The 15,407-nt window shown below is 41.3% G+C and overlaps 1 protein-coding gene across 1 annotated transcript in view; it reads right to left on the bottom strand.

The window, feature by feature from the left end:
- Positions 1 to 3,063: 3,063 nt before the first annotated feature.
- The window catches only part of KDR (kinase insert domain receptor), a 50,701-nt gene continuing 38,357 nt past the window's right edge, over positions 3,064 to 15,407 (bottom strand). Inside the window, exons 26-30 of the mRNA XM_064285790.1 lie at positions 15,254 to 15,359; positions 13,829 to 13,980; positions 7,758 to 7,857; positions 6,961 to 7,046; positions 3,064 to 4,969 (exon numbers count right to left, since the gene is read on the bottom strand). Coding sequence (XP_064141860.1) covers positions 4,747 to 4,969; positions 6,961 to 7,046; positions 7,758 to 7,857; positions 13,829 to 13,980; positions 15,254 to 15,359 — 667 coding nt within the window. The 3' untranslated portion in view covers positions 3,064 to 4,746. The remainder of the gene's footprint in view (positions 4,970 to 6,960; positions 7,047 to 7,757; positions 7,858 to 13,828; positions 13,981 to 15,253; positions 15,360 to 15,407) is intronic.

The following is a 15,407-nucleotide window of genomic DNA, read 5'->3' as shown; positions in this document are numbered from 1 at the left end:
TCCTTGGAAACTCTATGCGGCAGTTCTACTCCGTGGTATAGGGTTACTATGAGTCAGAATCAACTCGACGGCAACGGGTTTGGTGTTTTTTTGGTTATGCTGATTATATGTTCTAAAGTACTTAGCATAACCTATAGGTGAGGCTGAAATAAAAATTAAACCACATATTTTCTCTTCATTTTTAAATTTTTAACCAAAATATATTTTTAGTGATACTGCTCAATTTAATGTTTTTTACAGGTGTCAAGAAATTATGTGAAAGTTATAAGTTATGTGATAAAGAAAATGAACTCTAAATACAATTTGATGTCTTCTCACAAGCATTCACTTGATAGCAATCACAGTTTACTATAGTCCTTGTCTTATCAGTAGTCTTCATTAGAATACCTTTCTCTCAACTCACTCAGAGTCCTTATCTCTGAGTCAGACCTCTTCTGTGGCTGGTACTTCTACTCCTTTAGCTCTAGAACTTCAGTCCAACTTGGCTGTTAAATTTCTCTCTCCTAATTGCTGCTCCCAGATTCCTCTACTTCTCTCCATACTGGTCAAAAACAGTAAATATCTTTATTTTACCTTTTTAATCTCTTTATCACCTGGGAACATTCTATAACATTTCTAAAAATTATTCTTAAAATTGCTTTCACACACACACAAAAATTGTTCTCACAAAGACTGTTCAGATATTCACCTATGTCTAAACCCTTACGTGGAAGAGATTCATTTAGAAAATGCAACTTTACAAAAACAAGTTAGAACTTCCATTTGAGATGTGCTCACAGCTCAAGAAAGCATGGGCATGTTCACTGGACCTAAAGGAGAACCTGTCACTGCCAACCCAATAGGATAGAGTAGAACTCCCCCATAGGGTTTCCAAAGAGCAGCTGGTGGATTAGAACTGCTGGCCTTTTGGTTTGCAGCCATAGCTCTTAACCACTGCACTACCAGGGCTCCCATTCCTAAAGGAGAAAGGTCATGCAAAAAGCTTAGCTAGCCAACATTTTATCATCTTGGTGATAAACATCTGAGTGAGTGGTAGAAAGAACATTTGATGTGGAGACAGGAAAATGTGGTTAAAGTTAGCAATTACAAAGTTGTGGGTTTGAGGTTTTTTTTTTTTACTTTTCTCCTTTCCTTTCATCAAAGAGGACAAAGGAATGTGCACTGATAGGAAAACCTAGTCCAGGGTAATGAACTTAAACCTTCCCACAGACCTCATCTCTTTTGTGCAGCTGAGAAGAGAGGGTGGAGGGCAGAGAAGAGGAAGGTTAGAGAAAATGAAGGTGAGGAGATGGAGGAGGCTGATAGGAGGAAGAAGAACAAAAGCAAGTAAAAGGGATGAAAAGGGGGAGGAGAAAGGTCAAATGCAAGGGGAGTGTGGTCTCACCTAAAACACTTCAAATGCCTCAAATTAAAGCTTTGAAAATAAGACCACGCAGGAAGCACTTTAAAAAGCCACATTTTTTTCCTTCAATACAGGGGCAAATGAGGAGAGAAGAGAAGCTGAGAACAAGGGACATGGATGAGAAGAGAGAGGGCCAAACCTCCCTTCTTATTATCTGCCTGAGATGCTGAAAGCGTTTCTTTAGAGATTGAGAAGTTGCAACTGAATCCAAATTCCTGGCATTGGAAGCAGCGCCAGAGGCTGCTTATGAGGAGAAAAAAAAACTTCTCTTTTATCCTAAAGTGAAGAAAATGCTGTGTTTTTATAGGAGGGCTTCTCCACCCTGAATCACCTAGGCCCTTCTTCTGTTCCTTTTCTGGAAGACAATAAGTAGAAGAGACAAGAATCTTAAGAGACAATAAGAAGCCTGCAGTGACCTGTAGTTTAACAAAGACTGTCTGTCAGAAGACCCTAATCTGCCAGTCTGTAAATGCTGAGTGCAGGAGCGACACACACCCACAGCCATCCTCTTCTCATCATAAAGGTGTGTACAGAATGCTTCAGTGGAATGGGAGCATTTGAAAATGACACAACATATATTTAATAAATGGTGTGGCCATGATTGACAAGCTGCTTAAAGAAAATAATGCTAGACCCCTACCTCACTTCAAATACAAAAATAACTCCCAGATAGATTTAAATGTAATAAAAGAAAGAGGAAGAATATTCGGGAGAATATTTGGGTTATTTTAAGATTAGGGAGACCCTTCTAAATAAAGAAACCCTGGTGGGGTAGTGGTTAAGAGTTATGGCTGCTAACAAAAAGGTCAGCAGTTCAATTCCACCAGGTGTACGGCAGTTCTACCCTGTCCTTAGAAGCTATTTTAAAAATGATAGATATATTGGACTAGATGACCATTTCAAAATCTTATATTCAAAAATACCACAAAGAATTGTTGATATTAACTGCCACCAAGTTGGCCACTGACTCATGGTGACCCCGTGTACAACAAATCAAAATTCTGCCCAGTGCTGTGCCAACTGTATGATCATTTGTGAATTGGACAATTGTGATCCACAGGGTTTTCACTGGCTGATTTTTAGAAAAAAATTTCTAGGCCTTTCTTCCTAGTCTGCCTTAGTCTGGAAGCTCTGCTAGAACCCGTTCAGCATCATAGCAACAACTCAAGCCACTACTGATAAATGCGTAGTGGCTGTGCATGAGGTACACTGGCAGGGAATTGAATCCAGGTCTCCCACATAGAAGGCAAGAATTCTGCACGGAAACTTCAATGCAAAGAGAAGGCCCCTATTTGGTGCTAATAATTTGTTAGATAATTGCACTCACTGAATGCAGGCAAAAGTAATCATTCAAAATGGCAACACTGGATCGATGCTCAGACACTACACGTACAGAGTAAAACATCATCAGGAACTAGAAATATGCTCCATGCTTCTCTGCACAGCCCGGGTCTGGCCACCTGTCTCAAGATCTTTCACCCTTTGATTTTCCTGGCTGGCTATTCTAACAGGTGTGAGGTTAACTGAAAGGCCATGAATGTTGTTAACAGTACTTATCACGTACCTCTCGGTCCATATTTTAACAATCTTCGAAGTGCTCACAACATAATGAGCATGCATGTGTGCACGGGTTATTGTGTAACAAAAAGAGGAGGGTTAGAAGTAGTTACACCTCAAGCCAGAAGTACTTATCCTCAAAACAGTTGTGATAATATTATACCACTGTGTCTTTTCTTACTACAAATGCATTTATTAATTTATAAAGTATATAAACACTTCATCAAAATATCCTCCATAAGAACAAGGGAACAAGTAAAATGAAAAACAATCACCTACAAGTGATGTCTGGTTCATCCCTTCTGTTTTAGAAGTGAGAGAAATGAGAGGCACAGTAACACAGTCTTGGAAAAGGGTTACTTCAAGTTTTTCAATGTCTTTTTAATAAAATGACAACTGCTGAAAGCATTATGACCTTTGTTATGCTACATAATACTGATATAAAATGTGAATAGGACAAAGTTCATTATATATAATATAAGGTTTTAATATATTACATTTGTTTCTACACAGACTATAAATAGACGTGCCATAGCAGGATTTATAGTCATGGTTCCCAGCATCTCACACTATGGTACCAAACAAAAAATACATTTTCTTTTTTAAAAAAGAAAGAATAAGGACAAAAACCAGTAGAAACAGCTTTACGTGTTAAAAGTCTAAATAATACAATAGATACTGTTAGAGCTTTGGCTATAGAATAATTTTGAAATCTAATAATCATTCAGAGAGGGAACAAACCAAATCAGTTTTTGCCAGAGTGTAGAGGCCAAATAACTAAAATACTGATGGTGTGAGGGTGGGGAGGAGGAACAAAAGGGTCCAATCCTTCCTGAAGCTTTGACACCACAGCTTGACATTGAACCTACTGCATTCAATCTCAGACATATCGCATCACAACAGATACGTGGGTATTCACCCAGAAGAAACCAGAGGCTGGTTTATACAGTCAGAACTGTTCAACACGACAGGGAGCCTCTGTCTGAATGTCCTCTTTTTGTGGTGTTCTGAATAAAGGATCAGCCTGGGAGACAAGAAGCCAGAGCTGCATCATTTCCTTCCTGGGCCTTGGCCAGGAGACATGTAAAGGTCCGGAAGGAACTCTCATCAGGAGTCGGAAATAGCACAAGGAACTCTCATTTAGCCCAACTGGGAAGAGCACGCAACCTTGAAAAACCAGTAACCTTGTCTGAAGTCTTTACATTTCCTTTACAGGCCATGTGTCCACCTACACCAGGGTCAATACAATGCATCTGCAGGCCCCAGCACTCTCTTAAAGCAAGCTAGCATCTTCTTTTCTATCTATCCAAATCCTACAGTTAAGACTTGGCTCAGAACCCATATGCTAAACAAAGCACCTTAGGTGCACTCAGCTCTAAAGATCTTTCCCATCTTCAACACCTAAAGCACCTGCATTGCCTGGTTTACCTTCCAGTTTTATAGAGGTGTGAACTCCCCAGGTAGACCGCTACTTCTTTGAGGATGGAGCCATTTCTTGGACTTTTGTTATAATCTATGGTGAGACCCACAGTTGGGGCATCATAACTGCTTTTTAAATAAATGAAAAAGAGGATAAGTTCAATACTGGGAGAAGACACATAAACATTCTTGGGTCACAAACATTCTCAGAAAATGCTTAGGGGACTGGCTCCCTGCAGTCTGAGGTCCTCTTTTTGAAATGAAAATCAAATGTGGCCACTTCCTGGTGGTGGAAAGAACAACACTTGAAAATCTGAGCAGCACCTCTCATGTGATTTCCAATAAATGGGGGTTGTAAATGTCTTCCTTTAAACAGGAGGAGAGCTCAATGTGGTCCCAGGGTCAGACTGGAGCATCTGAGCTGTGCCCCCAGCTTGCGGTCCAATCTCCACCAGCTTTAAAAGTTCTGCTTCCTCACCGGAGTACACAGGGGTGTCTGTGTCATCGGAGTGATACCCAGACTGGTAGCCACTTGTCTGGTTTGAGCCTTCAGATGCCACAGACTCCTTGCTTTTGCTGGGCATCAGTCCACTGTGGAAGAAATGGCAACCAAATGAGACGGCTGAAAGAAGGCAGTTCTTTCCTTCTTACTGCAACCCCATTCCCAACCCAAAACAAAAAACCAAGCCCATTGCCACTGAGTCAGTTTTGACTTATGGCGACCCCATGTGTTTTCAGAGTAGGACAGCACTCCACAGGGTTTTCAAGCCTGTGACCTTTCTTTTGGAAGAAGACGGCCAGATCTTCTAAGGCCCCTCTGGGTGGGTTCAAACAATCAACTTTTCAGTTAGCAGTCAAGCAATTAACCATTTGTGTCAGCCAGGGACTCCATTCTCAGCCCCATGGGAGCTGTAACCTCCCTGGAGACACCAGAGCCCTAACTCTTAAAGCTGTTAATCAGCGTACCAGGTTTACTTGGACAATGTCTATTTTCAGGTACTAGCATAAAAAAAAAAAAAAAAAAATTTTTTTTTTTTTAGCATGAATTAGTACTTGGAGATAAGTCCTCTTATTCAGGTCCAAGTCTTTCAAGCTTCAGAGGTGATGAAAAGCAGCTCTGACTTTGCAAAGGCTCCAACCAATGGAACATTTTTATGGCTTTGCAGATTGACAAGCTTGTATACAATGATCCAGAGTCAAAGGGACTCTTTCATGATATTAAGGGAAACGGGGATGTTCAGAAAGTTCCCTTGTGCTTTCCCCATATGGCCAATTAGAAGAGTACAAGGCATGTGTATGGTATTGATAAAGTTCTTGAGCAACTTTAAACTTTAATAACTTGAAGCTTGTGTGCAATCAAGCCAGACATGTCAAAAACTGCTTTCAAAACCATATTCTTTGGAAGGACTGGGGACCTGGATCATTCGGCAGCAACTAGGAAATGTTTTCAATGGTGTGGGATTCTGGCAGATGGTAACCATGCCGAAGCTCAGCAATGTAGGCTGTGTTGAACTAAAACCTCAAGATTTATACTTCTGCAAGTCATTCAGAGATTTTTTTTGTTCCCTTAACAGGGGTTTTACCCCAATTATTCATGTTAAAAACTACAGAAAAGATTTTAACTCTATATGGGTTAAAAATTATTTCAAATAAGTAGAAATGCAATTTTTCTTATAATCCAACTCCCAATAAAACTGGTTTAATGTCTCAAAAAATAGCATGGTACCTGGCACATACTAGTAACTTAATAAATATTTCTTGAATCCATGAAAAAACCTATGACTGTATTTCACAATTTCTTATCTTGGGTCTTAAGACAAACAGTAAAAGTGCACAGGAGCATATTTTAATGTTTCCTTTCTCATGAGCGTCGTTCAATTATTCATGAGTGTTCCCATTTTATGTAACAGTTAGATTATAAGTTTCTCTTTTCTTACCTATAGTGAACGCTCTAGCAAATAAATAACTATGCTGTAACTTATGGTTTTTATAAATACGGATTTCCATCTGTTTGCTTTGCTCAAAGCAGGTATACCTATTCAAAGCAACGACAAATTTCTATAAACCAACTGGGAAAAATTATATTCAAAACCAAATGGAATACTTTTTCCATAGTTAACTACTAAATAAGTTAGCCAGTTATACTTAGGTATCTTAAACAAATAGATTTGGGTTTATTTATAGATCCTGCTTCTGAAATACAGATGCACCAATTTATGTACAGATTTGGAAATTATTCAGGGTCCACAAAGATTTTAATCATCTTGATAGCTTTAGTGTTCATTTCCAATGCCCTCTTTGTATTAAGCCCACGCCATACAAACTAATGCTCAGACATTCCCTAGTATTCATTTGTTCTCATAAAACCAATCAAATTCACTAATTTATTTCAGATTATTTTCAGACTTGCCATTTAATTTCTTTGTTCGGTTTGTTTCAGTTCTTTACTAGTTAGGTTGATATTAATTTGTCCAACCAACAAAGACACTAAAAGGGAAAACTCTGCACCTATGTTGGAAATCCTAAGTTCTTTCCAAAAAATCCCTACTAAAATTTGTGTTTTCTGTCTGGCTGAGGCTTACCTAAAGGACGGAGCTAATTTGGTTCTGTCTTCCAAAGTTCTCAGCTCTTCTGACGCAAGAACCATACCACTGTCCGTCTGGTTGTCCTTTTTAAGAGACAATTAAATGGCACAGTTGATTGAGTGTGTAAACTAACCGACTACTTAATTAAGCTGATTTTGTAACCCATCTGTGAGACACATGCTGAAATGTCCTATTGTTGTTGTTAGTGTGTGCCATCTACTCATAGCAACCCTATATGACAGGGTAGAACTGCCTCATAGGGTTTCCTGGGCTGAAATCTTTCTGGGAGCAGATCGCCACTTCTTTTCTCTCACGGAGCCACTGGTGGGTTCGAACCACCAACTTTTCGGTTCACGGCCAAGTGCTTAAACATCACGTCACCAGGGCTCCTTAAATGTCCTGCAGAGGGAAGTAAAAGTATCATAGCCAGAAACTGTGTAAGCTGCAAAAAGAAACATCTGCTTCCTAGAAGTAGATGAAGTTCTGGAGCAAGGGAAGAATTTAAGAAGATGCTGAGGAAGCGCGTTTCCATCCACTTTTCGCAATGATAATACTTGCTTTTGAGCGAAAATCTGGACAAAGCTAGAGTGTCTTGAACTTGAACCAAGGTCTTTACTTATGGAAAAACCAAGGGGGCCTGATAAATTTCATCTGCATAATGACCCCATGACACATTCCCTTCAGGACAGCCTTATAATGAGGCTCCAAGGTTCTAATGCTTAGGCTAATATTTATCTAACTAATGTTTCATTCTTTGTATTATTTCTAAGACTATTTTTAAAAGATGTACTTACATCTGGGATTACTTTTACTTCTGGTTCTTCCAACGGGATATCTTCAAATGTTTTTACACTCACAGGCCGGCTCTTTCGCTTACTGTTCTGCAGATACTGACTGCAAAAGAACAAATATTTATACTTTAGTGGTGGTATATTTGGCTGCAGATACCACAAGTGATACCTAAGTTCATTATCTTTCAACCACAAGTTTAATAGTGACCTTCAAAACATCCTTTGGAAAAAGAAAAACAAAACAAAATCTTTCTCTGCTAGCACACATTGGAGGCTTCATTTCCTGTGAAAGCCCATTTAAAAGTATAATATAACTGAGGGGCCTAGAGAAGTCCCTGTTCCTTTGGATCATACTTCTGAGGTCCAGGGCTGGACTAGAGACAACAACAGCAGAATGAATGATCAACTGCCTTTTACTTGTTGGTTTTCTGATTGCATGTGATTACTCTGTGGAGCTATGGACATTTGACCGGATGTTGCACATCTTGCTGGCCAACTCCTAGAAAAGTTTTTCTAGATAATGCTCACAGAGCAAGCATTCAATAAAAGATGGGCAAAAGAAACCCCTGTGGGTCTCACTGAACCACACTGTGCCCAGCAGTGATCTGAAGGCAATCTCCTCTTCTGCATTTAATAGAGACCTTGTGTATATAGGGGAGACGGGCCGAGTCTCACTATCCGCTATGTCCAGCCCTATTTTCAGAGGTGTTGGTCTCAGGAAAGAGCAGTGGTTTGATAGTCATGACATATTTTGTCTATTTTAGAGTTTGCCACTGACAGCATGAACTTGGGCAAGTCATGACTATTTCTGTGCCTCTGTTTCCCCATCTTTAAAATGGACTGGCAACAACTATTCCTCCCTAGCGCTCAAGGATATGTGGAGGATGAAAGAGGTGGTAAATGCTGGGCTTAGTGTTCTGAGGGAGAACAATGCTTTAGCACTCAAAGCTTGTTTTTCTTCTTTGAATTACAAAGAGTACCAGTTTTCTTCAGAAATCCAAAGAAAAAAACTTGTCAGATAACTTATCACAGGGCCCTTAGGGGTGCCCCTTCCTTACTGTGTGGCTTTGGGTGAGTCTAGGTAATCCTGTCAACAGCCCACGTGGAGAAAAGAGAGGACCTTTCCACAAGAAGGGCCCACAAAGACAGGCAAAGGCACTGCTGACTCTCATCCCAGCCTACTTCCCATCACAAGCCGACTCTGGACTGTTGGCATAGCGGTCTTACACCAAAGGAGGGGAATGGGATGTTAATCACTCTCCCTGACGCAGAAGCCTGGCTTCTCCCCTAACAGAGAAGAGAGAATTAGGTTCACTAGTGACATTTCACTCAGGTAACTCCACAAGAAAGAGGACATGATATACAAGGATTGAGCAAAGCATATTTTCTTCTAGTCCTAGTTCCTAAAAACATTGGTTACCAACAACTACAGGTACTACAGTGAATTATTCATTCATTCATACGTTCAGGAAGCCCTGATTGAGCATCCGGCACATGCCAGTTATTGTGCTAAATTCTCTTCAACCATCATCTCATTGGATCTTCACAATGATACTTCAAAAACCCATTGCCGTTGAGTCGATTCCAACTCATAGGGTAAACATTATTATTCCTACTTGTCAGGTGGTGAAAAGTTAATGAACTTGTCCAAAACCTCATTGCTAGAAGGTTTGGATTATTATTTTGAGTGCAATGAGAAGACACTGAAAGATTTTAAACATGGGGGTGGACAAGGTCAGATTTGCTGTTGAGTGGAGAATGGATAGAGGAGGATTAGATCAGAGGCAGAGAAACCAGTTAGGGGACTACAGGACTCATTCAGAATAAAAAAGAGCAACCTGAATAAAGGAAGGTAATGCCCATGGGGTTTGGAGTATCCAGAGATATTGGGGATGTAAGATCAACTAGAGTTAGTAACTGATTGGAGGTAGAAAATTAGAGAGGGAGGGAGGGAGAAGGAGAGAATGTCAGTGAGGGGTCTTATGATACTGGCTTGGGCAATAATGCAGCTGCCCTAGAAAGAAGAGCATCTTGGTATTAGAGCCCAGCGATTTCCAAAATTCCATGACCCTCCACAGTTAGGAGCCCTGGTGGCGCAGTGGTTAACAGCTCAGCTGCTAACCAAAAGGTTGGTAGTTCGAACCCACCAGCCTCTTTGGAAACCCTATGGAGTTCTACTCTGTCCTATAGGGTCACTGTGAGTTGAAATCAACTTGATGGCAATGGGTCTGGTCTCGGTCTGGTCTTCAAAGTTAACAAAACACCTTCATAGACATTGTTGCATCTACTCCTCACAAAACTGAAAAATAGGTCTTTATATTATTTCACATCTGGAGAAGAGGCAATTGAGGCTTGGGGAAGAAATTTGGCAGAAAAGGGACTCAAACTCAGGTCTTCAGACTCCAAAGTCCATGCAAGGTGTTTTTCCTTCTATTCCACATTGCCCTCCTTGGGAAACTATCAGGAATGAAAAGGAGGAAGACAGTTTATAAAGCACTTAGTATGTGCATGGTCCCTGGGTGGTGCAAGAGGTTTGCACTTGGCTTACTAACCTAAAGGTTGGCGGTTCCAACCCACCTAGTGGTGCAATGAAAGAAAGTCCTGGCAATCTGTTTCCATAAAGATTACAGCCAAGAAAACCCCATGGAACAATTCTACTCTGTAACACAGGTGGGGTCCCCATGAATTGGAACAGATTTGACAGTAACAGGTTTGGTTTTTCTTTTATGCACATAGCACTGTTTGCGCTGCCATGTGTGCACTGACGGTGTAGGACCAGAAGGGCAGGATGTAAGAAAGATGCAGTCCTATTTGAAGCAGTCTAATATTGGAGCAATATTTGGGAACAACCTAGCCAGGAGGCAGCCCGAGGCACTCATCTACAATGGGTGTTTAATCATCACTAAAAATCAGGAAAATTGAAGAAAATGGCAAGTACCAAAGCCTTTCTTTGGGAGAGAGCTGAAAAGAGATCTTTGATAAGCTGCTTGGAATGGGAGGTGCAACTCCCAAGGGGAAGTGATGGCTTAACCGCAGATGGTTACCAAACTGCCTTCAGAAAAAAAGGTAAGGCCAATGACTATCTGTTTTCTGGTGGGAGGCATGCAAATTTGGGGCCAGCACTGATCCCCAGGGAAAATTAGAGACAAAGCTAAGTCTAGACACTAGTGGTCCTTCCCCTTCGACCCTTTCCTCCCACAACCATTCAGCCTTTTCTCTAAATAAACAGTGAACAAATATTTTTAAAATAGTTTAAAGGAGCAATCAAATCATGAAGCTGGCACCCACAGAGATGTCTCTGTCCAGCTCTATTTATAATGCAAGGGAGAAAGCAAGTGAGAAGGCTTCTCGGCTTTTCTTCTTGGCTGGAAATATGAAAAGGGAAAGAACAAGTCCCCTGAGAGGTACCCCAGCCGCTTCTCTGCCTCCTCAGGGAAACAGAGCCACAAGGGTACATCGAAATGAAGTATAGTGTGCAGATGTTTCTATTCTGCCTTTCTTTTAACCCAGATGATTAAAATGTGATCACGGAGTCTTATTTTGATAAAAGGAAAAAGGGCAGAGGGGGCTGGGAGGGGATACAGATAAAAGATTCCGATTTCCATTTTATTTTTCAAATTATGGCTTAAGAAAAGAGAAACTGGACTGCAAGGACCAATTCAAAAATCGCAGACAGAAAATCAGAGCCAGGCCTGTGTTCAGAGCGTGGTGTCACATTTGTCCACGCTTCTGGGGATAAATGTTAGCAGCCCTTTTTTAGATCCAGCATCGCATTTGGCACTTCCATTACACAAAGATGACTTCATCTCCCTCTCAGCACCATATGCAAAGCGCTCGAGAGAGCCGAGAGGCTGCCGGTGGGATCCTCACTCCACTTGGTCACAGGAAAAGACAAGAAATACAGCTCATGACCAAATGGCCTTCTGACAAAGGATAAGCCAAGAGTGTTGTAGGGACAATTACACATCAGAAAGCTATCCGAACTTGAACTAGGAATTTGCAAATTTGGGACTCTTATCTCCATACTCCTCTCCCAGGGCCTCTCTTTGGTATGGGAGAAAACAGAGAAGCTGGATTCATTTCAATTATGCGATTTTAAACAGATCGCTGTTGTCGTTGTTGGGTACCATGGAGTCGATTTCAACTGATAGTGGCCCCATGTGACAGAGTAGAACTATCCCATAGGGTTTTCCTGGCTGTTATCTTTACAGGAGCAGATCGCCAGTCTTTCTCCCATGGAACTGCTGGGTGTATTCAACCCACCAACCTTTCAGTCAAAAGCTGAGTGCTTAATCTTTGTGCCACCAGGGCTCCTTAGCAGATCACTTAATAAACCAAAAACCAAGCCCACTGCCTTGGAGTCAATTCCGATTCATAATGGCCCTGTAGGCCAGAGTAGAACTGCCCCTTAGGATCTCCAAGGAGTGGCTGGTGGATTCGAACTGCTGACCTTTTGGTTAGCAGCCAAGCTCTTAACCAGTGCCCCACTAGCGCTCCTTAATAGGTGTCATTTATTGTTTCCTAAGTGTCTGGCACTTATGAACACATTATACCACGTAAACCTCAAAACAACCATTTGCAAACAATACCAGTGACCTTGCCTCATTTCACAAATGAGTAAACTAAAGGAAAGGTTAAATGATTTGCCCAAGGTCACACAGCTGCTAAGAGGCAGCCTGAGGACTCCAACCCAGTTCTGATTCAGAAATCTAGATCTTTAATCACAATATTGTACTACCTCCACTTAATCTCTCTAAGCCTCCTGTTCAACCTCTGCATCAAGAAAGATAATAGCTTCTACCTTGCCTAACTCTAAAGTTGTTGTAAACCAAATCAGATAAAAATGTCCCGAGTTCTTGGCATAAATGGAATGGGAAGCTCACTATTGACTTCCAAGCATTCTAAGCTTTCCTTTCTCTCATCACAAAGTCCCTGCTGCCCTGCATGAGTTCCCTGGGACAAACGTCCCTCTGTACCTCCCCGGCATCAGCTGTGATCTGGCAGTGTAGCAAAGCGCCAGACACACGATGGCACTGTCCCCCATACCCCACAGCCCCAGCTCTCTCAGGGGAGCTGGCTGGGCCCACACTTTCAGGGATTCAGTAACTCTGGGGGAGTCCCTGGATGGTGTAAACAGTTAACACGCTCAGCTGCTAACCAAAAGGTTGGAGGTTCAAGTCCACCCAGAGGCACCTCAGAGGAAAGTCCTCGTGATCTATTCCCGGAAAAATCAGCCACTGAAAACGTTATGGAGCGCAGCAGTACTCTGACACACATGGGGTCTCCACAAGTCCGAACTGACTGGATGGTGACTGTTTTTTTAGTGACTGTGGAGTTAAAAGAGGAAAACACCCAAAGGGGTTGGAAGAGAAACAAAGAAAAGTGAAGTAGTCCCTGGCTTAGTAAAAGGCAATTTTAATATCATACTGTAGAAAAGCCATATCAACTTTTTCCTCATGTACAGGTGCTGGGAGAGAGAAAAAAGAAAGCTGCCTTCCGATCTCCTTTACAAATCAGTAAAGGACTGCAGTACATGTGTTTTTAAATCAGCCCAGAAGTCCCATTATATAAATAAATGCTGAAAATCAGACTTGGGAGGGGCTTCTGAAGATGCAGTGTCCAGTCTAATTCAGGTTACTTCTCCATGGTATGCTGTATCTTAGCCAGAGAGGCACATTGAGTTTTCATATATGCACAGAAACTCTTCCTCCTGGGCCCTTCCTAAGCCATTTAATTCACATTAATAAAAGCATACAAGGTGATCATTTAAATACAGATGTCTTTGTGAAACTGGTCTCTTTTTGTGGAGATTAACAAACTGTGGCATTCCAGCTATTTGCAGCTGGAGGGCTTGGGATTCTAAAAGAGCAAGTTGTGGTGACAACATGGGGTACAGATGGGAGGAAATTCACCTACCCTCTTCAAGGAGCACCCCCTCCCCCGTTATATTAGTCTCAGGGCTGCATTTAAATGTGGAAGTGGAAAGCAGCAGCTTTAGAAAATGTCTTCCTTCCACTCCCCCTCTCCGAGATGGCCTTGAAGCCCTCCACGGAGATGTTGACCATATACAGTACCTGATTCCTGCTGTGTTGTCATAATGGAATTTGGGGTCGCACACTTCCTCTTCCTCCATACAGGAAACAGGTGAGGTAGGCAGAGAGAGTCCAGAATCCTCTTCCATGCTCAAAGTCTCTGATATCGGAAGAACAATGTAGTCTTTGCCGTCCTGAAACAATATTCACAGAGTGCTACTGTTAGGCCTTCGGGCCTTCAAGGGCCTTTTCATGCAAAACAAAGCCACAGGGGCTTCTTGGCTGTAGGAGATGTTGCTTGCAGATCTGAAAGCAGAACTTTAAGACAACATTAAAAATGATTTATCAAAAACAAAAGGGCAGTTGGACAACATGATGAACATATTTAATGTCACTGAACTGTACATGTGAAGGTTGTTGAAATGGCGAATGCCTTGTTACCTATACATTTACCATAAAAACAAAACAACAACAAAAAAATGGAAGACAAAAACAAACAAAAAACCAAAGGGCACTTGAAAGGGATGTGTATACAAAGGCATATTGAAAAAGCTAACTAAAAAAAAGATGGTAAGAGGACCACAGAGAACTGAGGTTACAATGAAGACAAAGCAGGCTGCCGCCATCCACGTACAGCTATACAGTCTGTGCTAAATAGAGCTGATAAATCATTTCTTCACAAAAACTTCTTTACATGACTCAGGTTCTTTCTAAACAGAGTGTCATCCAATTTTAGTCTCTACATTTCAAGGCCATGGAAAAAACTGATGACAATCTAAAGAAAAGCAATAAATCGGCAGGAAAATGGGTCTTCTGAGAAAAGGCAACACAATTTGGTATTATTTGGCCAAGAGAAAGAAATGAAGGGTTGTTTGATACATTCAAATGTTTGGAAGGTTTACTAATCACAACAGATTTAACCCATTGTTCCCCAGCTGTTTGGAAGAAAAACTGAAGGAAACTGGCTTCAATTGTAGTAAGAGGCATTGACTAAAGATTAAATACTTTTCCAAATAATAAAGGCTACACCTCTAAAATCCTCCAATAGATGTTACAGGAGCTTGGGATTTTACCAAGAAAAGAGCCATCTATTTTGCATGGGTTGGGTGTGTTTTTGCCCGAGGACATTATTAAAAATTCCTTGGAATTCCTTTTCATTGTTAATTTTCTATGGCTCCCCCAGATTCTTTTTTTTTTTTTTTCTTTAGAAAAGCATCTGATGAGTTAACATAACCATAAATAAGGTAGGAATAAGAGTGGCATGCTCCCAGGTTATAAATCGGACCTCATCTGTCTAAAAGAATGATATCAACTTTTAGAAGAGTATTCCTGATCAGATCTGGAAGAATACGGCTCCTTATTCAGTGTGTAGAGGGTAGCACGGTGGCCAGGAGAAGGCCCACTCAGTAAGAAACCCTGTACCCCTAAGTACCCTTTGTACAAGCTTCTTAAACAGAGGTTACAAACCTGCTGGGCATTAGCTTGCAAGAGATTTCCCAAATGTTCCACCAACTCTGAAAATGTAGGTCTCTGATTGGGCTCCCCTTGCCAGCAGTCAAGCATGGTCTGGTACCTAGAGAAGTAAGACATTGATTTCATTAACCGCTTCTTTCCTTCTTCT

Source organism: Loxodonta africana, chromosome 5 (genome assembly GCF_030014295.1).
Source record: "Loxodonta africana isolate mLoxAfr1 chromosome 5, mLoxAfr1.hap2, whole genome shotgun sequence".
Lineage (NCBI taxonomy): Eukaryota > Metazoa > Chordata > Mammalia > Proboscidea > Elephantidae > Loxodonta > Loxodonta africana.
This window is presented reverse-complemented; position numbering and strand designations above follow the sequence as displayed.